General features: G+C 43.1%; 1 protein-coding gene and 1 long non-coding RNA gene across 3 annotated transcripts; one reads left to right on the forward strand and one right to left on the reverse strand.

The window, feature by feature from the left end:
* Positions 1-215: 215 nt before the first annotated feature.
* LOC115205068 (protein Tob1) lies at positions 216-4175 on the reverse strand. Its single transcript, XM_029770652.1, has 2 exons — positions 3910-4175; positions 216-2330 (listed from the first exon to the last, which is right to left on the reverse strand). Exon 2 carries the CDS (start codon positions 2109-2111, stop codon positions 1101-1103), a length of 1011 nt encoding a protein of 336 aa, XP_029626512.1. The 5' UTR covers positions 2112-2330; positions 3910-4175; the 3' UTR covers positions 216-1100.
* Positions 4176-4908: 733 nt separating this feature from the next.
* Positions 4909-27564, forward strand: LOC115205075 (uncharacterized). 2 transcript variants are annotated; one of them, XR_003880550.1, is made up of 5 exons: positions 4909-5107; positions 14868-14971; positions 16873-16951; positions 17044-17163; positions 27445-27564. It is a non-coding gene; the product is annotated as an uncharacterized LOC115205075 (long non-coding RNA). The 2 variants fall into 2 exon arrangements; XR_003880549.1 differs by lacking the exon at positions 27445-27564 and having other exon boundaries at positions 17044-17257.

A 27564-nucleotide genomic window follows, 5' to 3' on the forward strand; every position in this document is an offset into this window, starting at 1 on the left:
AGGTTTGAACCATGTGTCTTGACCCAGTGCACCAGGAGTATGCTGACCAGAGGTAAATTAGGCACTGAAGGATAGGCTAGGACTCCTATGGCTACGATAAAGTGTGTGTACTTAACAATTCAATGGTATATGTAAAACTGGATAATATCGCCTTCATACATATGTCCATTGCCCAATCAACAAGACCAGACTACCAATGAGAACAGACGAGTGTATATTTTCAAGCTTTTTAATACAAACTTAATAAATGATCAGTTCCGCTTAACATGTAAGACACTGACTCCAAATACTTTGTTATACCGTTTGTTTTATCAAGTATTGCACAATGTAGGTACAAAATTAATATACGATAACATTTTGTCCATAATATAGCAAAAATCTTGAAACTCTTAACAGAAAATACAACTCTTGTTTTTCAAAAAAGCAAATATTCTTAAATCCCACCACTACGGAATATTCTGTACACAATCTTTAGAATAGTCAATGTTTTTTAGAGGGATTCATTTCACAATTTCAATTAAAAAAAATAACATAAAGTCGCAGCAGCCATCACGGATCACTGTAGTAGTAAAAAGATATAAATGCAGTACCATGTCGTAGAAACAATATATACTCTGATATTTTACAAACTCTGTACTAAATTAAATTATACAATTAGAAAAAAGACCAGGAAATCCCACTTATTAATGCCAATCCTTGGAAAATTGGCATGTCCAGTTATGTCTTAAATACTGAAAGAGGCCATGACTTGTATTGTTTTTCTTCTTTATCTTTAAAACAGTCACGTAAAAAATAATTTCTGTGCTTGGTTGGCAAAAGAAATAATGATGCACGTCGAAGTTTAGGTAACCAAGCTTGGACATCTTGTACTACAAGCTTCATCGTAAAAAAAGATAACTCAAGGGGGCAAAGTCATTTCACCCTCAGGCTCATGCGCTTGGACTTGTACACAGTTCTTACAGTCGACAACAAGTCACTTTCAATTTTTCCTGGAAATTCTGTTTCCTATTTTATTTTTTGATGTGCGTTTAGTCTTTTTTTCCCCCATATCACATATCTCTGGTCATTTCTGTGTACTAGTACTGTAGTATCTTTGTGTACTAATTGGCCATCACTGGCTGGAATTGCTGGTTCGAATACTGCATGTTGTTCAAGCTGAAATTCAAGCCGTCCATAAGGGACTTGTCGTTGAGACCTCCATAGGCCGCAAACACGTCGAAGGCATTGCTGTACTGCAGCGGGCTGAGGGAGCTGTCACCGGGGAATAGGGCACTCGGGCTCCCCTGGCCCTGGAGGTTGGGGAACACAAACTCCTTGGCGTTGGGGCTGAGGGCTGAGGCCTGCTGCTGCTGGCCCAGGCCCAACCCGTACAGAGAGTGCATGGAGGTGGAGATGGCTTTCTGCTTAAGCAGCGTGTTCACATTCAGGCCTAGGTTGGTGGGTGAGGTGCGGGCCACCTTCTGGCCCTGCCCGCCTTGGCCACCGTTGCTGTTCTGGTTGTTGCGGCTGCTGCTCTTCATTTTGGTGGAGCCGAATTTGGTGGCAGCGAAGGTGGCGGTGGTGAAGGTTAAAGGCTGGTTGGAGCGTGGCATGAAGGTGGGGCTGACAGCAGCCGAGTGGCCAAAGGGAGGCGAGGGTGAGCTGGAAGTTGGAGAGGGGCCCACCACAGGCTCGCTGATGGGCATGAAGACCTGGGCCTCAGGGTTGAAACTGTTCTTGATCTCCTTGTCCAGCTCCAGCCCACTGGGGCTGCTTTCATTACTGTCGTCCACATACAGCACCTTGACGGGCCCCTTCTCCCCGATCTGGTAGGATACCTCGAAGGGGTCGATCCACACACTGAGGTCCTGAGGCAGGTTGTGGCGCACATCCTCAATGTCCAGGCCACTCTCTTTGGCTGCCTTCTCTACCACCGGGTCCACCTTCTCCCCTACGTGGATGCACCTGAATCCAGAGCCCTTGTATGGCTTGTCTGGGTACCAGTGGCCCTCATACTTCCCCTTGAGCTGCCTCTCAAGCTCCTCACCGAAGATGTTGACCCGTCGCCGCGGCAGCTTGTTGTAAAGGTAGGAGATGACGAAGTTAAGGGCTACTTGGATTTCAAGCTGCATAGCTGGCTGCTGAACTGCTCCGGGTGCGAGAAGAGGTGTCGGCAGCTGCGTCCTGTTGAGTTGCTTTACGTATCTGTGGTGGGTGGCGTAGGTGCTTCCAGGCAGGGTAGGGTGTGATGGGTTGGGGTCAACACCAGGCAAAAGGAACTACAACTTTGTGGAACTGCTCTAAAAACAAAAGTGCTAGTCGTTCTTCCACAGGTTGAGCGTTGTTTTTTCCTGAAAAAAAAGATAAATGATTAGCATATTGTTCAGACTGATAAGAAAAACAATAAGACATTAAAAGGCATGAACCATTCCTCCACTAGATACAAGCCATGTAAAGAATTTGCATTACTTTAGTAACATTTTGTATAATTGGACAACATTTTGTAAACAGGCAACACTTCTCAAAGATGTGGGTGGCAATGTCCTCGCCTACTTGACTGAGGTCGAGCCTACTACTGCAGACTTTGTAAAGGAATGCAATAAAATGCCCTTTAAACGTTAACCCTTTACTTCCTGAGGGAAACATCTAGAATAGAATTGCAGTCATATGAACACTCAAATCAACTAGTATGCTATGACGGATCAAGCGTTCACCTCTTCTCTGTCTTGTTTCAAGTCTCAACGTTTATATGTCACATGCACAGGATACAGCAGGTGTAAAACCCTTACATACAAGCGCTTTCCCGAACAATGCCTTTTCAGTATCAAGGTCTATAGCCTGAATCATCTTTAACAATGCAATGTCACGCTATGGAACAGAACGACCTAGTTTATAAATAGCCATGACAAGCAAGGGGATCTAGTGAATTTGTCTGCATATCTACAACTCAATACGAACAACATAAAGATTTCATAGTAGATGAAAACGATGTTCATAATGTTAGAAATCTCCACACAGAAAGAGCTGTGCTGTTTTTTCAATACGAAGCTATAGAAAAGCACTAGAACTGATCGTGTTACATAATAAATAAACTAGCCTCGTTACAATGTTGCCAACGTCACAGAGTCGCAGTTACATTCGGAAAGGCATACTGCACTTTTTTTACAGAACAGTTACATATTAGCAATCAGGCTGGCGATAGAAAAATGTACCCTGTAAATATTGTATCAGATTGGCGGCTCTCAATTCGCACTACTTGGTATGCTGATTAAACTGTAGCAGTGAACGTCAACTAGGCGAGGCAGGGGATAGAAAGGTTAGGTGTTGCTATTATCGGAACAGTGTCGACAAACGGTTTAGCAAAATGTAACTAGTCTATTCATTTTGGATATGGTGAAGTACAGAAGAAAATGCTAAATAAGCTGTATCCAATAAACAATCATACTCGGTCATTACGAAATAGACGGTTTTCTGGCCAACAGCAGATGGTTTTGTTCGTTTGAGGCAGTGTGAGCAGCTACTTTATAATCTCTGCGGACCTATAAATTACCACTTGATTTACTATTAATTCTTTCCGACCTGGAGATTTAATAACGGGGCCAAAAAAAGAGATGAACACAATTCCATGCATAGCCTATTGCCTCTCCGAAAGTTTCTTCTTTCAATAATTTGACAGTCAGTCTTGATAGCCAAGCAAATGTAGAGAACTATTTAGCTCATATCCCGTCTTTCTTTCTCTCTCCCACACACGCTTCAGTTAGTTAGGCTACCCCTCCCTAACTCCGCGAACTGACGCAGCAAATCAACCTGATTCAAATCCCCTGCGATATAACCTGGGGTAAATAGTTCATCAAGAATACTGGGCTATAGATGATTGATGGATATCCAATCGAACACGCAAAGAGTAATTGAGCCAAAAGCAATACTTACTTTTTCGTACAAAATGAAGATTCTCAGTAGTTTTGAAGTACCGTTAGGGCAAATAGAAGTGTAGGGTAGATATAAATACTTTCTTCACATATAATATAATATTAACATAAAAATGTATTCCAGTACGTGTAGACGTTGATAGGTTATCGTTATTTATTTTGCTTTAGTTTAGGTTGTTTGGCGTTTTCCCCTTTCAGCAGGCTTGCAGAATGTTTCCCTTCTACCTGGGAGTTTTACAACTTCGTCCCAGTCGGCTGTCATGCGCCTATATTTATAGCTTTCCTCCGCCATGGGCACGAGGTAGGCGGTGATGCGGTTTCAGAGGTCAAAACAATACGAGCACCAAATCTGGGCCTGCAATTGGTCAGGTTGGGGAATCCAGCCTGCTGGAAATGTACAAACTCGAAAGTCTATTGGTTAGTTATACTGTCAATCCAAGGCATAAAAATGAAGAGACGCCCATAACAAGAACATTTGCGTCACACTTTTCCTATGTCTCTGACAACAGACAAAAATACATCGATTATGAAGTCAGACATATGCTAAATGATGTCATTTGCATATAGTGTATTTTGATTATGTATTTTCAGCGATGCGTAGTTGATAGATTATATGCCTTTGCTTGTCATCCAACATGAGTTAGATCAGCGTATCAATCATTTCAGCCGAGATATATCTCCCCTATTGCCTCGACAAGGCTATGATATGGAATACTTGCATTCCAATAGGTTAACTGGTATTGCCAAGTGCTTCCGACTTATTTATTTGACATGTTTTAAAATAATGAGCGAGCAATTTGTTGAGCTGAATACACTCTCACCCATGAAACCGTAATAACCATGCGTTATTACCATGCTAAAGCAAACGCAAACTGTTAGATCAGAGAATGGCAGTTTGAAAATGATGAGTAAAAGAAACCGGGGTTGCATTTGGCAATTTCAGTCAAATCTACAGCTCTGTCGGAAAGGACATTCCCAAAGCGGAACGATACCGTTGGAAGCGAAGGGGTTGATCTCCTGTCGAGAAAACACTCCGCTGATTGGCTGAAAACGGGGCAGGAGCTCTTTGGTGAATGGTGTGCCCGTATCCAAGGTGCTGATGTAGCAGCCCACGTCATACCTGGGTGGACAGGGCACTCTCGAGTTTAAATTGGACCTTGCTAAATATATATTAGTTACGACGCTCTACTTGATGTAAGGTATGTTGTCCCACTAACTCACGTAGGAAAAGCTAAGCAAACGTGTACTCGTCCTGTATAAATGGCTACACAATGGTTTAGCCGTAATGCAAAACAAACCCTTTCCATTCAACAAAATGTAGGCATCTCCACGATCTCAATGGTGTTGTTATTGAATGTAATTACTCTGTAATAAGGAAACTTCAATGTAAAGTGTTACCACCAATAAGAATAATGTGGATACTGCTCATTGGTGTTCACATCATGCACCTATCAGGCTCAGATTTCCAAGGCCAGTAGTTTTCCATGCTGTTAACCCTATCACACATTCACTACCATGTTAAAACCAGGACTGTAATCTTTTACCACACATATCTGGCATTTACCATGACTAAGACCTTGTGGACGCATAACAGGTGTGTGTACTGTAACGCCTAGCAAGCCTACACACATGCGCATCAACATTTACATTTACGTCATTTAGCAGACGCTCTTATCCAGAGCGACTTACAAACATCACCACAATCATTGTTTTGTGTTCCTTAAAAGTGTTTTGTCCACATTTGTGACATTTGTAATGAAACTACATTGATAACTGTTATAGTTAATGTTATAAATGCAGGTAACAATAAGGCTATAACTGCACACAAAGACTTTGATGAGAAGTTGCTTATTGCTGGTGTGTAATAGCCTCGCATGATGTGTAGCGCTGGCTTGTCATTCCTTAGTCTCGTGCTACCATAACAGACACTACACAAATCCATGGAAGTATTACTTCCACAGTAACACCAGTGTTACATCACAGAACCTCTTCCTATGCCAGCATAATATGGTTGTGAAGAGGAAGGAAGTGTCTTCTGGTTGGCTTGTAGTGGACTTTTATACATTCTTTAAACGCTTAGGTTTGCCAAGCATGAACACAAGCAAAATCACATGTTGTAGTGCAGGTCGGGGACTGGGAGCTGTTAACGCATAAAGACATCCAAAGGTGGTTGTGGATGTTGGATATTAGGTTTATAATAGGTCTACAATAGCTTCTCAGTCTGACCATATAGAAAGGGAAGACACATTATTTGACAGGTGGGTTTTAGATAGAAGCTGCCCCGGCCCTCTAGGCATAGATCTCAGATCAGTTTTTCCTCCATGAATCCTACACTTAACTTTTTAGAGAGGAAAAACCAACTGAGCTTCGATTAGTGTCTTGATCTACACCTTGGTGACATGCATACAGCGTACAGAGAGAGAGAGTGTACTGCACAGAGAGCTCAGTGGCCTTGGCTTGGCAAGGCCTCCGGTCTGTTTATACTGCAAACAGCTCAGAGGTTTCCACGGTCATGTGCTCTCCATGACCAAAGCCATAGAAGTCCTGGAGCTACACACTCCAGCATACTAACCTACCTCCATGTTGACCTCACAGCCGTCCATAACACTCCAGCATACTAACCTACCTCCATGTTGGCCTCACAGCCGTCCATAACACTCCAGCATACTAACCTACCTCCATGTTGACCTCACAGCCGTCCATAACACTCCAGCATACTAACCTACCTCCATGTTGACCTCACAGCTGTCCATAACACTCCAGCATACTAACCTACCTCCATGTTGACCTCACAGCCGTCCATAACACTCCAGCATACTAACCTACCTCCATGTTGACCTCACAGCCGTCCATAACACTCCAGCATACTAACCTACCTCCATGTTGACCTCACAGCCGTCCATAACACTCCAGCATACTAACCTACCTCCATGTTGGCCTCACAGCCGTCCATAACACTCCAGCATACTAACCTACCTCCATGTTGGCCTCACAGCCGTCCATAACACTCCAGCTTACTAACCTACCTCCATGTTGACCTCACAGCCGTCCATAACACTCCAGCATACTAACCTACCTCCATGTTGACCTCACAGCCGTCCATAACACTCCAGCATACTAACCTACCTCCATGTTGACCTCACAGCCGTCCATAACACTCCAGCATACTAACCTACCTCCATGTTGACCTCACAGCCGTCCATAACACTCCAGCATACTAACCTACCTCCATGTTGACCTCACAGCCGTCCATAACACTCCAGCATACTAACCTACCTCCATGTTGGCCTCACAGCCGTCCATAACACTCCAGCATACTAACCTACCTCCATGTTGACCTCACAGCCATCCATAACACTCCAGCATACTAACCTACCTCCATGTTGACCTCACAGCCGTCCATAACACTCCAGCATACTAACCTACCTCCATGTTGACCTCACAGCCATCCATAACACTCCAGCATACTAACCTACCTCCATGTTGACCTCAGAGCCGTCCATAACATTTTGATTTGTGCTCGTACAGAAATTACAACTGTCTTGGAGCTCTGAATTTTTTAACTGTTTCTAAACAAAAACAATCATGTAATTGATATGTGGGTACGTTTGTGTATCATGTCATTAATATGTGGGTACGTTTGCGTATACATGCGTATGGTAAATGTGGTAAATTAGTGTGTTTATAGAGTGTGTATCTCAGGAGGTTGGTGGCACTTTAATTGGGATAGGACGGCCTTGGGGTAATGGATGGAGCGGAATAGTGGAATGGTATCAAATTCATCTAACACATGGTTTCCACTTGTTTGATGACATTCCATTTGTGCCGTTCCAAACATTATTATGAGCCGTCCTCCCGTCAGCAGCCTCCTGTGGTGTGTGTGTGTGTGTCAGGCAGACATGTGTGTATACAGTATGTGTGTGTCTTGCTGAGACAAAGAAGCCACCTGATTGTCTTAGGTATATTGTCTTAGGTGTAATCCTATAACATACTGTATCTTCCCCTCACTGCCTCCTCTGGTACATGTTACCCTGAAGGAGTGGCACGGTGCTTTAAGGTCTTTAATCCTCAATTAGTCTTCAAAGTGATTCGCTTTGCTCTTCCTCCCTCCAGGAATAGTGAGAGAAGGGGAAGAGGAAAGGGGAATAGAAGGGGAAAGAGGGGAGCAGAGGTAATCAAGCTTCTCACAACAGACCAAGTTTAGTATGGACTGACTGTGTATCAGAGGCTGGTGGGAGGAGCTCATTGTAATGTCTGGAATGGAGCGGATCCAACATGTGGTGTCCATATGTTTGATGTATTTGATACCGTTCCATTTATTCCATTCCAGCCATTACAATGAGCTCGCCCTCCTATAGCTCCTCCCTCCAGCCTCCTCTGCTGTGTAGGTCCCTAGCAGGAGTGTTAGCTAAACTACGACAATGTGACGCATGTTTTTATAGTGTTGCTGTGTTTTGCCTCTTGGTTAGGCTGTGGTAGTGCTTCCTATAATTGACTTGCCTAGTCTAAAAAAATTGTTGAATAAAATCAGATGGGAATAAACAGATTGTTGTACGGCAGTTGTACTGTAGCCCACCGCTGTCCTCCCTGACTCCCTGTCTGTGACATCACAGCCGGCTGGGATAGGGTGATAGGAGTGTGGGGGGGGAGTGGTTAGGAGTGTGACGATGTGACTGGGTCTGTGATGACTTAATGGTCTCTGATGTTGCTGTTCTCACACCACCACCGCAACAGAAACATCATTTTTTACTGTAGCAGGAAAAACTAAATGACAACATTAAGCTGTGACAGGCGTAGCTATGGAGCGCATCAAGGACAGTGGGATCAAACATGCACATGCATAAACACACACACACACACACACACACACACACACACACACACACACACACACACACACACACACACACACACACACACACACACACACACACACACACACACACACACACACATCCCTGCAGCCAAGACAGAGTATTTTACGTCACTACTTCTTATTAGTTAACATGTGTCGGCAGAGAGCCCTGGGCTCTTCACAACAGACACCTCACTGCTCCCTTTGAAGTAGAGAGGAAGGGAGTGTGTAAAAGACAGAGAGTGAGAGGATGAGAGAATGAGGGAGGGAGAAACAGATACTGTAGCTGTTTAAATGAGGCTCTTGCTCCCTCTGACTCTCCTCTCTCTTCCTTTATCACTATCTATCTTTCTTTTACTTTTTCTTTCTTTCTTTTTCTCTCTCTCTCTTTCTCTCTCTTTCTTCCTCTCTCTCTCTCTCTCTTTCTTTCTTTCTTTCTTTCTTTCTTTCTTTCTTTCTTTCTCTCTCTCTCTCTTTCTTCAGAAGCAAACTCCATGCTCAGCAGTTGCCCCCTGGACCTCTCTGATTCAGAGGGGTTGGGTTAAATGAGGAATATACATTTCGGTTGAATGTATTCAGTTGTACAACTGACTAGGTATCCCCCGTTCCCTACACACACACACACGCGCGCACGCACACACACACACACACACACACACACACACACACGCACGCACGCACGCACGCACGCACGCACGCACGCACGCACGCACACACACACACACACACACACACACACACACACACAGTTTAGTTCAGTGTGTCCAATCAAGCACTTTCCCTGAGTTGACATGTTAGATGGGTTGACCCTGGCTGAGTTGTTCTTGTTTCTCATGGTCTGAGATTCCTTTAGGTTCCTTTTGGCAAACTCCAAGCGGGTTGTCATGTGCCTTTTACTGAAGAGTGGCTTCCGTCTGGCCACTCTACCATAAAGGCCTGATTGGTGGAGTGCTGTAGAGATGGTTGTCCTTCTGGAAGGTTCTCCCATTTCCACATAGGAACTCTGGAGCTCTGTCAGAGTGACCATCAGGTTTTTGGTCACCTCCCTGAACAAGGCCCTTCTCCCCCAATTGCTCAGTTTGGCTGTGCGGCCAACTCTAGGAAGACTCTTGGTGGTTCCAAACATCTTCCATTTAAGAATGAGGGAGGCCACTGTGTTCTTGGGGATCTTCAATGCTGCAGAAATGTTTTGGTACTCTTCCCCATATCTGTGTCTTGATACAATCCTGTCTCGGAGCTCTAGACAATTCCTTCGACCTCATGGCTTGGTTTTTGCTCTGACATGCACTGTCAACTGTGGGACCTTATAATGACAGGTGTGTGCTTTACCAAATCATGTCCAATCAATTGAAGTTACCACAGGTGGACTCAATGGATAATCAATGGAAACAGCATGAACCTGAGCTATATTTCAAGTCTCATAGCAAAGTGTCTGAATACTTATGTAAATAAGGTATTTCTGTTTTTTTTTTTTAATATATATAAATTACCAAAAATTCTAAAAACCTGTTTTTGCTTTGTCATTATGGGGTATTGTGTGTAGATTGATGAGGACATTTTTTTATTTAATCCAATTTAGAACAAGGCTGGCACGTAACAAAATGTGGGAAAAGGTACAGTGGGGGAAAAAAGTATTTGATCCCCTGCTGATTTTGTATGTTTGCCCACTGGCAAAGAAATGATCAGTCTATAATTTTAATGTTAGGTTTATTTGAACAGTGAGAGACAGAATAACAACAAAAACATCGAGAAAAACGCATGTCAAAAATATTATAAATTGATTTGCATTTTAATGAGGGAAATAAGTATTTGACCCCCTCTCAGTCAGAAAGATTTCTGGCTCCCAGGTGTCTTTTATACAGGTAACGAGCTGAGATTAGGAGCACACTCTTAAAGGGAGTGCTCCTAACCGCAGCTTGTTACCTGTATAAAAGACACCTGTCCACAGAAACAATCAATCAATCAGATTCCAAACTCTCCACCATGGCCAAGACCAAAGAGCTCTCCAAGGATGTCAGGGACAAGATTGTAGACCAACACAAGGCTGGAATGGGCTACAAGACCATCGCCAAGCAGCTTGGTGAGAAGGTGACAACATTTGGTGCGATTATTCGCAAATGGAAGAAACACAAAAGAACTGTCAATATGCCTCGGCCTGGGGCTCCATGCAAGATCTCACCTTGTGGGGTTGCAATGATCATGAGAACGGTGAGGAATCAGACCAGAACTACACGGGAGGATCTTGTCAAGGATCTTCTCAAGGCAGCTGGGACCATAGTCACCAAGAAAACAATTGGTAAAACACTACGCCGTGAAGGACTGAAATCCTGCAGCGCCCGCAAGGTCCCCCTGCTGAAGAATACATATACATGCCCGTCTGAAGTTTGCCAATGAACATCTGAATGATTCAGAGGACAACTGGTGAAAGTGTTGTGGTCAGATGAGACCAAAATGGAGCTCTTTGGCATCAACTCAACTCGCCGTGTTTGGAGGAGGAGGAATGCTGCCTATGACCCCAAGAACACCATCTCCACCGTCAAACATGGAAACATTATGCTTTGGGGGTGTTTTTCTGCTAAGGGGACAGGACAACTTCACCGCATCATTTGACGGGGCCATGTACTGTCAAATCTTGGGTGAGAACCTCCTCCCCTCAGCCAGGGCATTGAAAATGGGTCGTGGATGGGTATTCCAGCATGACAATGACCCAAAACACACGGCCAAGGCAACAAAGGAGTGGCTCAAGAAGAAGCATTATGGTCCTGGAGTGGCCTAGCCAGTCTCCAGACCTTAATCCCATAGAAAATCTGTGGAGGGAGCTGAAGGTTCGAGTTGCCAAACGTCAGCCTCGAAACCTTAATGACTTGGAGAAGATCTGCAAAGATGAGTGGGACAAAATCCCTCCAACTACAAGAAACGTCTGACCTCTGTGATTGCCAACAAGGGTTTTGCCACCAAGTACTAAGTCATGTTTTGCAGAGGGGTCAAATACTTATTTCCCTCATTAAAATGCAAATCAATTTATAACATTTTTGACATGTGTTTTTCTGGATTTTTTTGTTGTTATTCTGTCTCTCACTGTTCATATAAACCTACCATTAAAATTATAGACTGATCATTTCTTTGTAAGTGGGCAAACGTACAAAATCAGCAGGGGATCAAATACTTTTTTCCCTCACTGTAAGAGGTCTGAATACTTTTGCACTATATATATATTGTATTTGTCACATGCACCGAATACAACAGGTGCAGACTTTACCGTGAAATGCTTACTTACAAGCCCTTTCCCAACAATGCAAAGTTTAAAAGAAAATTAGCACAAATAAAAAGAAATAGTAACACAGTAAAATAACAATAAGGAGGCTGTCACATCCTGACCAGTATAAGGGATTATTTGTTATTATAGTTTGGTCAGGATGTGGCAGGGGGTATTTGTTTAGAGTGTTTCGGGGTTTGTTGGGCTATGTGTTTATGTAGAGGGGTGTTTGTTTAGAGTGTTCTGTTTTTTTTTTGGTTATCTTCTATGTTAGTATATTTCTATGTTCTAGTCTAGTCTTTCTAGTTCTATGTTTAGGGTTATTGGTTTGACCTTCAATTGGAGGCAGCTGTTCTTCGTTGCCTCTGATTGAAGGTCCTATATAGAGGGGTGTTTTTGTAATGGGTTTTGGTGGGAAGTTGTTTTTGCGCTGCTGTGTTTAGCCTGTAATACTGTGGTCGTTTGTGTTTTTTCCTTGTTTTGTTATTTAAGTGTTCAATAAAAGTTCAAATGAGCACTCAACCCGCTGCGCCTTGGTCGAATCCTTACGACGACCGTTACAGAGGCTATATACAAGGAGTACCAGTACCGAGTCAATGTGCAGGGGTACAAGTTAGTTAAGGTGATTGAGGTAATATGTACATGTAGGTAGGGGTAAAGTGACTTTGCATAGATAATAAACAGAGTAGCTGTTTGTATTGTATGGTACTGTAGATATGAATGAGATGAATGGTAATATACAGAATCAGGGCTGGCACCAGGGCTACTAATTGCCAAGGGTATTTTATAAACAACTGGACTTTTATGACTGAGTTACTTTAAAGTTAAATAAAGGTTACATTTAAAATGGGTAACCCTGATATTTTACTGTGTCACTGAGAAAAAACGATTTCCTTCTCTCTCCTCTTGAACAGGCTGTCACTATGTTTGGTTACTCATTAAATAGAACACATCACAAGTCTGCAGTCAGGCTCAGCACATGCATAGTCAGAACCACACACACATGCACACACACTCTCTCTCTGCCTTTCTCTCTTCCTCTCTCTTAAATACACACACTTACGCCTTGCAAGGACTTACATGATACAGAACATGCAAACGCCAAGGTCATGTGATCAGTTCCCACGACAGCAGCAGCACCAGCAGAACTTAGCTGGCTGCCTTTATAACGGCAGGTAGCCTAGTGGTTAGAGTGTTAGACTTGTAACCGAAAGGTTGCTAGATTGAATCCCCGAGCTGACAAGGTAAAAATCTGTCCTTCTGCCCCTGAACAAGGCAGTTAACCCACTGTTCCTAGGCCGTCATTGAAAATAAGAATTTGTTCTTAACTGACTTTCCTAGTTAAATAAAGGTTAAAAAAAAATACTTGGCCTCTTCAATAAATCATCCACAGACAGCGGAGCGCTGACTGGGACACAGTCAACATAGACACATTTCCTATCTGTAAATCTAAAGAAGGCTTGCTGAAATGCACAAATGGATCATGGCCCAGTTTCAACCAAAAACAATGCAGGTCACCTTCCTATTGATTTTCTTGTTACAGAAGAAAGTGGGAGCTACAAAATAGCTCTGATATGTACAGTATCTTACCGTAGGTTTTAGTTAAGACTTCTTCTCATCTGCCATAACTTTGATTACATCCTGAATGAATTCCTCATCTACTGTATTTTTAGGCATCTGGCATTCATGCAATAACCAAATGGAGAAGTATATATAATTATGTCTCTTTCCCTCTGACCTTGAAAGGGTACACAGAGTAAGCAATCAAAGCTTGTGTTGCCTTTCAGGTAGAGCTAACACTTCACACACACACACACACACACACACACGCACACGCACACGCACATGTCACTACCCCTATTCCTATGCGTCATAGCTTCTGTTGGCCTGACACACACATCTAAAAACACGCACACACTGCTCACAGAACACAACAAACACTCCTGATGTGTGAATACATAACATCTGCATCAGGGCAGTAGGGCAGCTGGGTCTACAGCTCCAGTAATAACACACTGACTCACTGACTACTACAGCCAGGCAAGGACACACTGAATCCCATGAGGCCCTGGCTAATGCTCTCCATGCAGGTCTCGCTCCCTCCTGAGTTACAACAGGGAACAGTCAAAAGGTTAACACATGTAGCATATACAGATGTATGATCTTAATTTGATCCCCCTGTTGCAGGAAACTTGTAGTGTATTTGAAAAGGCTTCTGAAGTTTGTAATTTCCACTTTGAAATGTAAGACTTGATTTTCCCTTAGGAAAGATGTATCAACCCCTACAAAAAATGTGTATTCATTATAATCCACATAATAATTCACATTTCCTATTGCTGCAGAACTCTTCTGTAGCAAACTGGCTCAAATAAAGATCCTACATCTGTACATACACACACACACACACACACACACACACACACACACACACACACACACACACACACACACACACACACACACACACACACATAGGCAAATAAGCATACACACACACACATACACGCACACACACGGTGACCGCGCACACACTGACCTGAAGGGCATTTTCTTCCTGGGCTGCGTTCAGTACGTTTGTACGTTCTGGAATGTTCAATTGAATGGAAACGGAAATGGTGCTGACAAATGGGGACATTTCCTACTAAGTTCTATACATTTTTGAATATTGCTGAATTTTGATTTTAATGTCTGGATTCCGTGATTCCGTCCGCGTTCTCTGCAACAAGGATTTTATAGGGCCCTAGTACATTACATTTTTGTGTGACAGTGATTTCTGTGCATACAAGATTACTTTGTTTTTGATTTTCCTTGTTCCTTTCCTTGTTGTCTTTGCCCTATGACTCTGCAGAAAGGAAGAAGGAGTGAATACCATAAACAGTTCGAGAGATGGAGGAATAGAGTGAGAGAGGCATGAAAATCTGATTGGGATCACACATGCTTCATAAACAACAGGTGAAATGCTTACTTATGGGCCCTTCCCAACAATGCAGAGAGAACATTTGTTAAATAATAACAGGAGGAATAATACACAATGAGTAAGGATAACTTGGCTATATACACGGGGTACCAGTACCAAGTCAATGTGCTGGGGTACGAGGTAATTGAGGTAGATCTGTACATATAGGTAAGTGACTAGGCAACAGGAGAGATAACACACAGTAGCATGAGGTGATGTGATCTGTGATGTCATAATGAGGCCTGTCATTCATGTTAAATAGTCTGTCTGTCACAGCAAAGCAGATCAGTCATAGTCCTAACAGCATCACCCAACTAATGACAGATCCGTTTTAATCCTAACAGCATCACCCAACTAATGACAGATCAGTTTTAATCCTAACAGCATCACCCAACTAATGACAGATCAGTTTTAATCCTAACAGCATCACCCAACCAATGACAGATCAGTTTTAGTCCTAACAGCATCACCCAATTAATGACAGATCAGTTTTAATCCTAACAGCATCACCCAACCAATGACAGATCAGTTTTAATCCTAACAGCATCACCCAACTAATGACAGATCAAAGACATCTGCAGCAAAATAGTTTTTTTATCAAGGGGTGAAAAATAGGGCAAGTTTAGCCACAGCTAGGTTTCCTAGAATTAGGTTATGGTGAATACTCTCAGGGAGTCCTCAGAACTGTTTACAGTAATGAATGACACCACACCAACCATGTGATATCTGAATACTTTTTATTCTGTTTTCCTTTTCAATGGCAGGCATGTCATCAAATACTTGTAGTTGAACCTTGTTGAGGATACAAACCATCATCATATGACAGAACATAATGAGATTAAAGAGTATGTTTTAAAAAGAAATAGAGCAACACATTCTGTTTGAGAAGCTCACTGTGTTGTGTACATGGGTGGGGGGGATGGGGGAGAGATATTCCGAATTTTGTAAATGTGATTTTCCTATAGCTAAAAATAAAGTGGATGGTATATTTTCAGATGAAGTCATGTATTCACGTGAAAAAAGATAGATTGATTACTTTTGTGATTAAAGAAAGTGTTTGAGGAGGTAGGCCACTGTATTTATCATGTACTGTTTACCTGGTAGTGAAATGAATCAGGGCTATTTTTCTATCCCCCTGACACATTTAACGATCTCTCTATTATTCATGTGATAACTACTTGAAAAAGTGACAGTAGTATTTCTTTTTCTTTCTCATCATTTTCTACATCTGTAGCTGAATCACGTCTTAGCTTTATAGATGTTGCAGAATTGCAATAGTTTGACAGCTTTTTTTATGTCAGATGTTAGAAATCGTGTGTCATTTCAAAATTAAGCTGTTGTTTTTAAACTCTGCTTAAAACCTTACTAGCTATTAAATTAACTTAATGAAGAGTGCGTCCCATTTCTAATAGTTACAGTAAGTCAGACTAGCAGCTTTGCTGATATAGAAGACACTGTGAGTTGCCACTATCTAATGATATGGCAGTGTCCTCCATAACATCCTCTAACTGAAGCAATGTCCTGAGTAAGAAGAGACGAGTAGGATGAAGTTACCCACTAGTCCCCTTAGACTCTGACCTAAAGTCACTCTGACCTAAAGTCATTCTAGGGGATGTGAGGAGGGATGAGGGTACAGTAGTCTGAGACTAGGGGATGTGAAGATGGATGGGGGGTACAGTAGTCAGACTAGGGGATGGGGGTACAGTAGTCTGAGACTAGTGGATGTGAGGAGGGATGGGGGTACAGTAGTCTGAGACTAGTGGATGTGAGGAGGGATGGGGGTACAGTAGCCTGAGGGCAAGGACTGGGTTTTAAAGGGAGAGAGAGAGAGAGAGAGAGAGAGAGAGAGAGAGAGAGAGAGAGAGACACAACAACACTGATATCTGTCTCATTTCAGTGAAATACCAGAATAGACCAAACACCATGAAGAACACCAAGGAAAGAAAACGCATCAACAGAAGAGACTACTTATCGAAGTCAGTGTGGATTTTAATGTGCATATCATATTACCCATTCAAAATGACCAGAGAGAAATGAAAAGTAAAAAGAGGCTGTCTGCATCTGATAGATGAACAGAGGGATGGGAGAAGACAACGGGGACAGAAGGAGGATGGGAAAAGAGGAGGATGAACACCTTCTGTTTGGCTGTGGTGCTGGGAGGAAGCTGCTTTGTATTCATGGCAATGAAGTAATACACCCAGTGAATCTGATAGTCTACCTCATCCATACACACAGATCCATACACACAGATCCATACACACAGATCCATACACACAGATCCATACACACAGATCCATACACACAGATCCACACACACAGATCCACACACACAGATCCACACACACAGATCCATACACACAGATCCATACACACAAATCCACACACACAGATCCACACACACAGATCCATACACACAGATCCACACACACAGATCCACACACACAGATCCATACACACAGATCCATACACAAAGATCCACACACACAGATCCACACACACAGATCCATACACACAGATCCATACACACAGATCCATACACACAGATCGCTCACACACAGATCCATACACACAGATCCATACACACAGATCCATATACACAGATCCATACACACAGATCCATACACACAGATCCACACACACAGATCCACACACACAGATCCACACACACAGATCCACACACACAGATCCATACACACAGATCCATACACACAGATCCATACACACAGATCCATACACACAGATCGCTCACACCGTCTCACAACGTAATGACATCCAGGAGAGGAAAATACAACGTGTGTGTGTTCTAACCCATGTACTGTAGATGGAGCGGTTAAGCACCCACAACTATCTCATCTACCTCTAAAGGAGACTGTGTGAGGTTTGAAGACGGCTTCATAAACTACTAATATTATTTTGGGACGTTCTAGTGTTCTGACTACTCTACTTCCTAGCATCCCTTGTGACGAGGTTATAACACTGGATCCTGCAGCTCTTCTATTACTACTACAATCAATATTCCAATACTTAGTCTTATCAATGTACCTAGAAAAGACAGAACCGAATTGACATTACATTGGTTTGGGATGTCAGAATAGCTGCTCACAATGAATTGTGACGTCGGCGTAAATCTGACCCCCCCCCCCCCAATCTGGTAAACAAAGGTGATTTAGACAAGGTTTTACATTGTGACTAACAAGACACCCACAGAGAGAGGAGTTTGACAAATGTAGTCAGGCTTTCCTCTCCCTCTCAAATTCCATCAGCATTTTATAGGCAATTGGCATTTACTTTGTATGGCAGACGAGTAGAAAGTCCTGAGTAAATTATATGGATTGTTATATGGCTTCAAAGAGCTAATTTCTATTCCAATTCTACATACAATGGGTTTAGAAGGCATTTTATGTATTCATGTTAGGTTGTTTTCGTCCACTAGTATGTGTCCATGTAGTATTTTGTGTCTTTGCCAACGAGGCTTCTGAAGAGTGCTGTTTTGCTGTATTAGTCACAGAAGATGACACGCCAATGGCCCTCTATCCATCCTAGTTATTTTAGGCAAAGAACATTTGTTTCATAATACCAAACTACTGAGATATTGAGATACTGAGAGAATGTAATATCTTATCTGTAGCTTTTTTCTTTGCCCACCATACCGATTAAATCTGATGTGTATCATGTCTCCATTGAGACACATTTTCACATTGTGTGGATAAGAAGGTTTTGATCATCTAGTCCAACTGTATAATACCTATCTCAACCTTATCATAACATATGACACAGTTGGTCTCTTGCTCCACTTTGCAAATAATGTCACTGACAATGACTAACCGTTTGGTAACTTCAGCTGGATGTCCCTTTTCCCTTCCTCTTGGCAGTGCTGGTGTTATATTGCCCTGGAGATAAGAATCAGAACAGTCTGGCGTTTGGTTTCAGTGATGTCATCTGGCGCTCTCTCTCTCTCCCTCTCTCTCTCTCTCTCTCTCTATTTCTTTGCAGTACCTTTGTAGCTACAGTGTGGGGTTTGATTTGAATGAATGCAACAGGTATTTCTTAGTTCAAATAAAAACTCAAAACACTAATATTATTGTATTTAGCTCCATGTAAGTGTTGTGTAGCTGTGTTGTATGTAGATATGCGGTATGTAGCTCTATGTATGTGGTATGTAGCTTGATGAATCTGGTATGTAGCTCTATGTATGTGGTATGTAGCTCTATGTATGTGGTATGTAGCTTGATGTGTGTGGTATGTAGCTCTATGTATGTGGTATGTAGCTCTATGTATGTGGTATGTAGCTTGATGTATGTGGTATGTAGCCCTATGTATGGGGTATGTAGCTCTATGTATGTGGTATGTAGCCCTATGTATGTGGTATGTAGCTCTATGTATGTTGTATGTAGCTTGATATATGTGGTATGTAGCTCTATGTATGTGCTATGTAGCTCTATGTATGTGGTATGTAGCTCTATGTATGTGGTATGTAGCTTGATGTATGTGGTATGTAGCTCTATGTATGTGGTATGTAGCTCTATGTATGTGGTATGTAGCTTGATGTATGTGGTATGTAGCTCTATGTATGTGGTATGTAGCTTGATGTATGTGGTATGTAGCTCTATGTATGTGGTGTGTAGCTCTATGTATGTGGTATGTAGCTCTATGTATGTGGTATGTAGCTCTATGTGTGGGACATTTAATTCCAAAGGCATTTTTGTTTACACAAGCTTTTGTGTCCAGGCTCTGGGAAGACACACTTTGCCCCATGGGCTATCACGTTGGAGCTGACACATTGACATTTCATAACCTCTGCCTTTCGCTCTGTGTGTGTGTGTGTGTGTGTGTGTGTGTGTGTGTGTGTGTGTGTGTGTGTGTGTGTGTGTGTGTGTGTGTGTGTGTGTGTGTGTGTGTGTGTCTGCAGCACCTTCCAGCCTCTTCCTCTCTCAGATTAACACTCAGAGAATGTGTCAAGGGTCTATGTTAAATCCCTCGCGGCCTTATCAGCCCATGCCACACACACGCACGCACGCACGCACGCCGACAATGACTATGACCATGTGACTCCAGCAGGGCAAGTCGTGCCATAATAATAATTCTACCTGTTTTGGAAACAGATACAATACCTGATCACGGCAGGTAAGGTGATGCATAGTTAAATGGGTACATCACATTCCCTCCCTTCATTCATTCAGCTGTCTCATGGAACCAAATAGGTGAGACATTATCAGATGGCATCTGAACTGGTTATGAATAAGAAATGCAAAACCAGGTAATGAATGAAACAGTGGGAGGGATCTGGCAAATCGGAAGAATGCAAAGTAAACAGAAGCACACTTTGCCAACATAACTGTCCAGAGTACACATATGTCATCTAGATGCATAATCACCATTACTATTCTGACAGCCTGGAGTACATTTATACAAGTAGTCTACTATGTTCACACAGTGGGGCTACTTTTCTTATTTTATTGAGTTCTCTCTCTCTCTTTCTCTCTCTCTCTCTTTCTCTCTCTCTCTCTCTCTCTCTCTCTCTCTCTCTCTCTGAAATAGCAGTCTAAAATAGCAGACTAAGTGGTATATCCTTTGCTGAAAGACTGATAGCTTGTATCCTAGTCATACACACACATAAAACACAAATATGTCCAGCTTGAATGTTTAAACTATATCAAGTTTTCAACAAGGTCTAAGTATTGATTGACTGCGAATTTCACTCACCGTCGATAAGGGGGAGTCAATCAATCAAACACTCTTGTTTACCACATATAGTCTGGGATGTTCCAAAGTCACCCCCAAAAGTACCCCACCAAATCACATGACCCGGCACCCCCGTCCTCCCTCCCTCCCCCTCCTCCATCCCTCCTTTAATCTTCTCAGCAGCAGCTAGAGAAAGCCCACAACTACACACTGTCACAAGACCAGGGTCGTATACATTAGGACACACCAGAGAAAAGCATTTTCATTCCTTTTTCTTCTGTTTAGTTCCACATGAACACGATCTTGCTCTGGTATGACACAGTGTTTCCATACATCTGACCCTTGATCCCCAGTGACACGCATATGGTGTCATCTCACTGCCCGTGTTATCCGTGTCACTGGGACACTAGTGTCTCCACCCGCGAGGACTGCAAATCCACGTGACACGAACACATCTTAGTTTGACCCATTGGTGTTGCTGGTGGTATCTATAGGCATTAGGCAACAACTGGTAGGGTGAGAAAGAGATACGGGGAAATCAGTAAAGAGGGAGGAAAAGAGAAGAACGTTATGACCTTTTGTTAGTGCTGTTAGGGAACCAACATTTAGGCAAGCAGTTGTTATACAGATGTTGGATCTTAATTTGATTCTCCTGCAATGCAGGACATTTAAACTTGTACTGTATTTGTCTTCTGAAGTCTGTAATTTCCTTTATGAAAAATGTAGCAACCTTAACAATTTTTTTAAATTAATAATTCACATTTCCTGTTGCTGCAGGATTATTCTCCTGCTGTAGCAAACTGGCTCCATTTAAAATCCTACATCTGTAGCATGTGATAGAATAGTGCAACAGTATTCTATGACGAGGGTGTAACAAACAGAGAAAGGTGCCTAAAGGTGACAAAAATAGTTTTCATTTGGTGAGTGTAGGTTAATTCACTGTTGTCCTCAGATTGGGGTTGAAGCTCAGGTTGTGTATTCCAATAAATGGAGCAAACACTCTTCTTGAAGATGTATTCATTTTTTATCCAAACCAACGGGACACAAAACACTCAAACAAAAAATGTCAACCCCCTGCAAGGTCCTCTCAGCACAGGTCAAGTCAGAGACACAAAAACTACATCAAACTACATCTCCCAGGTTCCCTGCAGAGACAATTCAATGGCTGCAATTTCTGTATTGTGGAGAGAGAGGGGAAATTAAAAGAGTCCTTTGAGTTACATCACTGCAGCTATTGTTACGGGCTACGACTGTGTCCAGCTGTGGGGCTTGTCAGTGTACCGTGTGTGTGTGGGTGGGTGTGTGTGTACACAATGTACTTTTCTTTCAACATCAATTCAAAACCATTTTATGCATCCCTCATCAAAGTTCTTGTAGAAATAAAAATGACAGGGCCTCCCGAGTGGTGCTGTGGTCTAAGGCTCTGCATCGCAGTGCTAGCTGTGCCACTAGAGATTCTGGGTTCGAGTCCAGGCTTTGCCAAAGCTGGCTGCAATCGGGAGACCCATGGGGCGGTGCACAATTGGCCCAACGTTGTCTGGGTTAGGAGAGGGTTTGGCCGGCAGGGATGTCCTTGGCCCATTGTGCACTAGCAACTCCTGTGGTGGGCTGGGCGCAGTGCATGCTGACACAGTCACCAGGTGTACAGTGTTTCCTCTGACACATTGGTGTGGCTGGCTTCTGGGTTAAGTGGGCATTGTGTCAAGAAGCAGTTGGATTGTGTTTCGGAGAATGCACGACCTTCACCTCTCCCAAGTCTGTATGGGAGTTGCAGTGATGAGACAAGACTGTAACTTCCAATTGGATACCAGAAAATATATAAAAAATAACAACATTTAAACTGCATAGAGTATCTGACATTGCGTTTTCCCAGTATTGACATCACTGTCTCTCAAGTGATGTTGAAGAGATGGGATTATTCTCAGCATACTCGGACTGTTGAGTGACAGGTCTTGATCTTTTATTTTATTTAACTAGGCAAGCCAGTTAAGAACAAATTCTTATTTACAATTTGCAAACGTTTGCATACATTTGCACTCACTGTATGCAGATTTTTATATTGTGTTAATGACTGTACGTTTGTTTATCCCATGTGTAATTCTATGTTGTGTCGCACTGCTTTGCTTTATCTTGGCCAGGTCGCAGATGTAAATGAGAACTTGTTCTCAACTGGCCTACCTGGTTAAATAAAGGTGAAATAATAATTAAAAAAGCAATGACGGCCTACCCCGGGCCAATTGTGCACCGCCCTATGGGACTTCCAATCACAGGTGGAAGTGACCCAGGGACTGTAGTGTCACCTCTTGCACTGAGATGCAGTGCCTTAGGCCGCTGTGCCACTTGGGAGCCCAGAAGCCGTCGCTGAAGCCGCTCTCTCTCTCTCATCTCCGTCCTCTCTCTCTCATCTCTCTCTCTCTCTCTCATCTCTCTCTCTCTCTCTCATCTCCTCTCTCTCTCTCTCTCTCTCTCCATCCTCTCTCTCTCTCTCTCCCTCTCTCTCTCTCCTCCTCTCTCTCTCTCTCTCTCTCTCTCTCTCTCTCTCTCTCTCGTCTTTTTTGCCTTCAACACAAACGAAACTCCCATTGAGTAAGCACTCAAGCCTACGCCTTCAGTGATGTCAGAGTCACCATGGCAACTATTCTCACAAATCACCTTCCTCATCCTGCCATCCCTCCTCTCCTGCCCTTTTCCTTTACAGCAAGTGTGGCATTCAGACTCTGTCTCTTTCGTCTTTCCTTCAAAACACTTACTGGGATCTAGATAGTGTTATTGACATGAGCCGGATTTACACATAAGAGAGTGATGTGATCTCTGAAAGTAGATGGAGAGGGAGGGAGGGAGGAGGGAGGAGAAGAGGAGGGGTCGGGTCAGCTTCACTTTGAAGAAAGGGTCAGTGGTACACATCTGTCACTCCTCTATCGCTTATCCCTTTATCATTCTTCCAAACGACTCCATCACTATTGGGACCGTCCTCACGTTTTCATTCAGAGCCGTTTAAAAAATAATCTGCGATTGGTAGAGGCAGGACGAATGGAGGGAAGGAGAAGGGGGATAAAAAAGTAGATGATAGATGATAGACCAGACAGATGATTTATGAGCGAGGGCTGAGGGCTAGGCGTGTATCCTCAGATGGATGGGATGTATCTCCGTGGTGATAGATGATAGATGATAGATGATAGACCAGACAGATGATTTATGAGCGAGGGCTGAGGGCTAGGCGTGTATCCTCAGATGGATGGGATGTATCTCCGTGGTGATAGATGATAGGCCAGACAGATGATTTATGAGCGAGGGCTGAGGGCTAGGCGTGTATCCTCAGATGGATGGGATGTATCTCCGTGGTGATAGATGATAGGCCAGACAGATGATTTATGAGCGAGGGCTGAGGGCTAGACGTGTATCCTCAGATGGATGGGATGTATCTCCGTGGTGATAGATGATAGATGATAGGCCAGACAGATGATTTATGAGCGAGGGCTGAGGGCTAGGCGTGTATCCTCAGATGGATGGGATGTATCTCCGTGGTGATAGATGATAGGCCAGACAGATGATTTATGAGCGAGGGCTGAGGGCTAGACGTGTATCCTCAGATGGATGGGATGTATCTCCGTGGTGATAGATGATAGGCCAGACAGATGATTTATGAGCGAGGGCTGAGGGCTAGACGTGTATCCTCAGATGGATGGGATGTATCTCCGTGGTGATAGATGATAGGCCAGACAGATGATTTATGAGCGAGGGCTGAGGGCTAGACGTGTATCCTCAGATGGATGGGATGTATCTCCGTGGTGATAGATGATAGGCCAGACAGATGATTTATGAGCGAGGGCTGAGGGCTAGACGTGTATCCTCAGATGGATGGGATGTATCTCCGTGGTGATAGATGATAGGCCAGACAGATGATTTATGAGCGAGGGCTGAGGGCTAGACGTGTATCCTCAGATGGATGGGATGTATCTCCGTGGTGATAGATGATAGGCCAGACAGATGATTTATGAGCGAGGGCTGAGGGCTAGACGTGTATCCTCAGATGGATGGGATGTATCTCCGTGGTGATAGATGATAGGCCAGACAGATGATTTATGAGCGAGGGCTGAGGGCTAGGCGTGTATCCTCAGATGGATGGGATGTATCTTCGTGGTGATAGATGATAGATGATAGATGATAGGCCAGACAGATGTGAGCGTTGCATAAAGAGAAGGAAGAGATTGTAGTCTAAATGCTAAAAAGACAGAAACACTTTCTCCATGTTCAGCATCAGCAACCGGATCCCCTTGCTGTTCTCTAATGCTAGGAGCAACAATGACGGTGCACTCTGCTAGAAGAGATAGAGGGAGAGCAGGAGGGAGGGTGAAGGAGAAAGAGAGAGAGAGAAAGAGAGAAAGAGAGCAGGAGAGAGGGAGAGGAGAGAAATGGGGAAGGGAAGGAGCAGAGAAGTAAGGAGATAGGAAGGAGAGAGATTTGGGGAGGGGAAAGAGAAAGGGCTAGGGAGAGTGAGAAAGGAAGATTGGGGAGAAGAGGGGGCCTCTTCCAGCTGCTGCTGCTCAGACTGCAGCCAGTGGGCTGAGAGAGAGAGCTATTTTTACTACTGTACTCCTGTGTGCTAGGGGAAGGTTGAGGGGGAGAACACACACATGCACACACACATGCACGCACATTCACGCAAACACACACATACAAACACACTATGTCCAATAGACGTACCTGTGTGTGTGTGCACATGTGCATGTGTGATTGCTTTCGCTCACCTTTGTGACTTTTCCTTTAAAACTCAAGACACACCGGTAGAATTGTCAAACGTTTGTGTCGGCAGTCAATCTCTTTTGTGTTCAAACCGCAAAGACCTTTGAAGTTCTCAGCCAGCCTTGTTAAAATACTCCAAACCAGAAGGTGGCAGTAGCATTGTTTGGCAATGCATATCCATGCGTATTGCTTATGGTCTAGATTCCAAGCTATCTGCGCTAATGTTGCTATTTTGTAGAAAGCCCTTGTTGATACTAGCCAGATGGCCACAGTTAGATAACTACCTAGCAAGATGACGAATAAACAATATAATTCCCTCTGTAATCCCATACTGCCAGTGCCAGCCCATAGTCAAATGTTTAGCTAGCTAGCTAACGTCAGCATATTCACTAGGTAGTGCAAAGATTTTCACAACTAACCCAAGATAGACCACAGCTTGTCATTTCCAATGGATCATAGTGGGCAGAACAAGCAAGGAGGTGGGCAGAGCCAAGGACGCGCTAATGATATCCTATTGGTGCGTTCTAGTATGCATCTGCAAATTTCCGTTAGGGGATGCCTACTCTGAAGTGCGGTAACTCAATTTGCCTTTGCACTCCTTCTAAAGAGCTCACATTTTTTAAACTTTTGCAAAGGGTAAAGTCTACAAAACGTAATCCACTCTGTTCATAACAGATTCTAGTTTTGGGAACAGAAAACTGTATTGAGATCAAATGTTTAATCGATGAGAAAATGTGTAGAATGTCGGCCAAAATCCACCTCGTTCCATCTTCTCCCTCTGCCCACCAGTGAGCTTCCTCTCACTACCATATTTGGTGATCCGTTGAAATGCCAACCGGATGCTTCACATTTATACATCCAGTGAAATATCTGTCTCATTGTTCTATCTGTGACATACCGTAATTTCCGGACTATTAAGCGCACCTGAATATAAGCTGCACCCACTGAATTTAATTTAATTTTTATTTTGAACATAAATAAGCCGCACATGTCTATAAGCCGCAGGTGCCTACCGGTACATTGAAACAAATTAACTTTACACAGGCTTTAACGAAACACGGCTTGTAACAAAAATAAATAGGCTTTAACAAAACACGGCTTGTAACAAAAATAAATAGGCTTTAACGAAACACGGCTTTCGTTAAAATAAAAAATTAGCAGTAAGCTTTAGTTGTCTTTTTGCACTGAGTCAATTCCTCACGCTGCTGTTTCCAACGTCTTATCATCGACTCATTAAGACCAAGCTCCCGTGCAGCAGCTCTATTTCCTTTTCCAACAGCCAGATCAATCGCCTTCAACTTGAAAGCTGCATCATATGCATTTCTCCGTGTCTTTGCCATGATGAGGGTGACAAAATGACTACCGTAATCAGAATGATGGGAAGTTTGAGAGCGCTCGATTTAATCTAAACAGTAAACAAAAAAGTTGTTTGACCGTAACTCGTTCGGCAATTTCATTGGTCTAAGGGTAAAGTCTAATTTAATGATTTAATGATAATATCAATACTAGCTACAGTAGTTAGCTAGCTTAGAAGAAGTATTTAGTGTTGTGTGCATTGCGTCTGTACACTTAGCTAGCTACCATACCCAAGCCTACATTGCATATGAAGTGTAACTGGCTCATCCATGGATGTAGCCTACTGAGAAAATGTCCTCTTTTATCCATTTTTGTTTTTGGCTCCCCACGTGGGGGTTCGTGCTCTCTGATTGGCTCAAAGTCAAGTTATTGGCCACTGACGAGCATTGTGATTCTACAAGTACAATCGGTAGATTTGTCTCTACTGGTGCCGCTTTTGTTCTAACAAGACAAGCAACAGCCTCCCACTGTGATAAGTACCTATCGGCAGTCTATCGTCAGTGAGAGTCTTGGTGTGTTTCATGCTTTAAAAATGTAAAATGCCTGCACTGAGTGATTCTCATGGCCCTATCTATTACTACTGCCTTTAATGGAATCAGTTACTTAGATTGTAACAATAGACCTAAACAACAATGAATTGATTAATGCAATAAATGTTGTTTTCAGACCCCAGCATATTCTCTTTCAGAAATACCTGCCTGTGTGGACGACTATCCAGCACATGTTCTCCAGTCCATGATGTCCAATACTAACCTGGATTGTGTTCATCATCGCACTGCACACTGCCCATCTGGACAGAAGGAATACA

This window comes from Salmo trutta, chromosome 1 (genome assembly GCF_901001165.1).
Source record: "Salmo trutta chromosome 1, fSalTru1.1, whole genome shotgun sequence".
NCBI lineage: Eukaryota > Metazoa > Chordata > Actinopteri > Salmoniformes > Salmonidae > Salmo > Salmo trutta.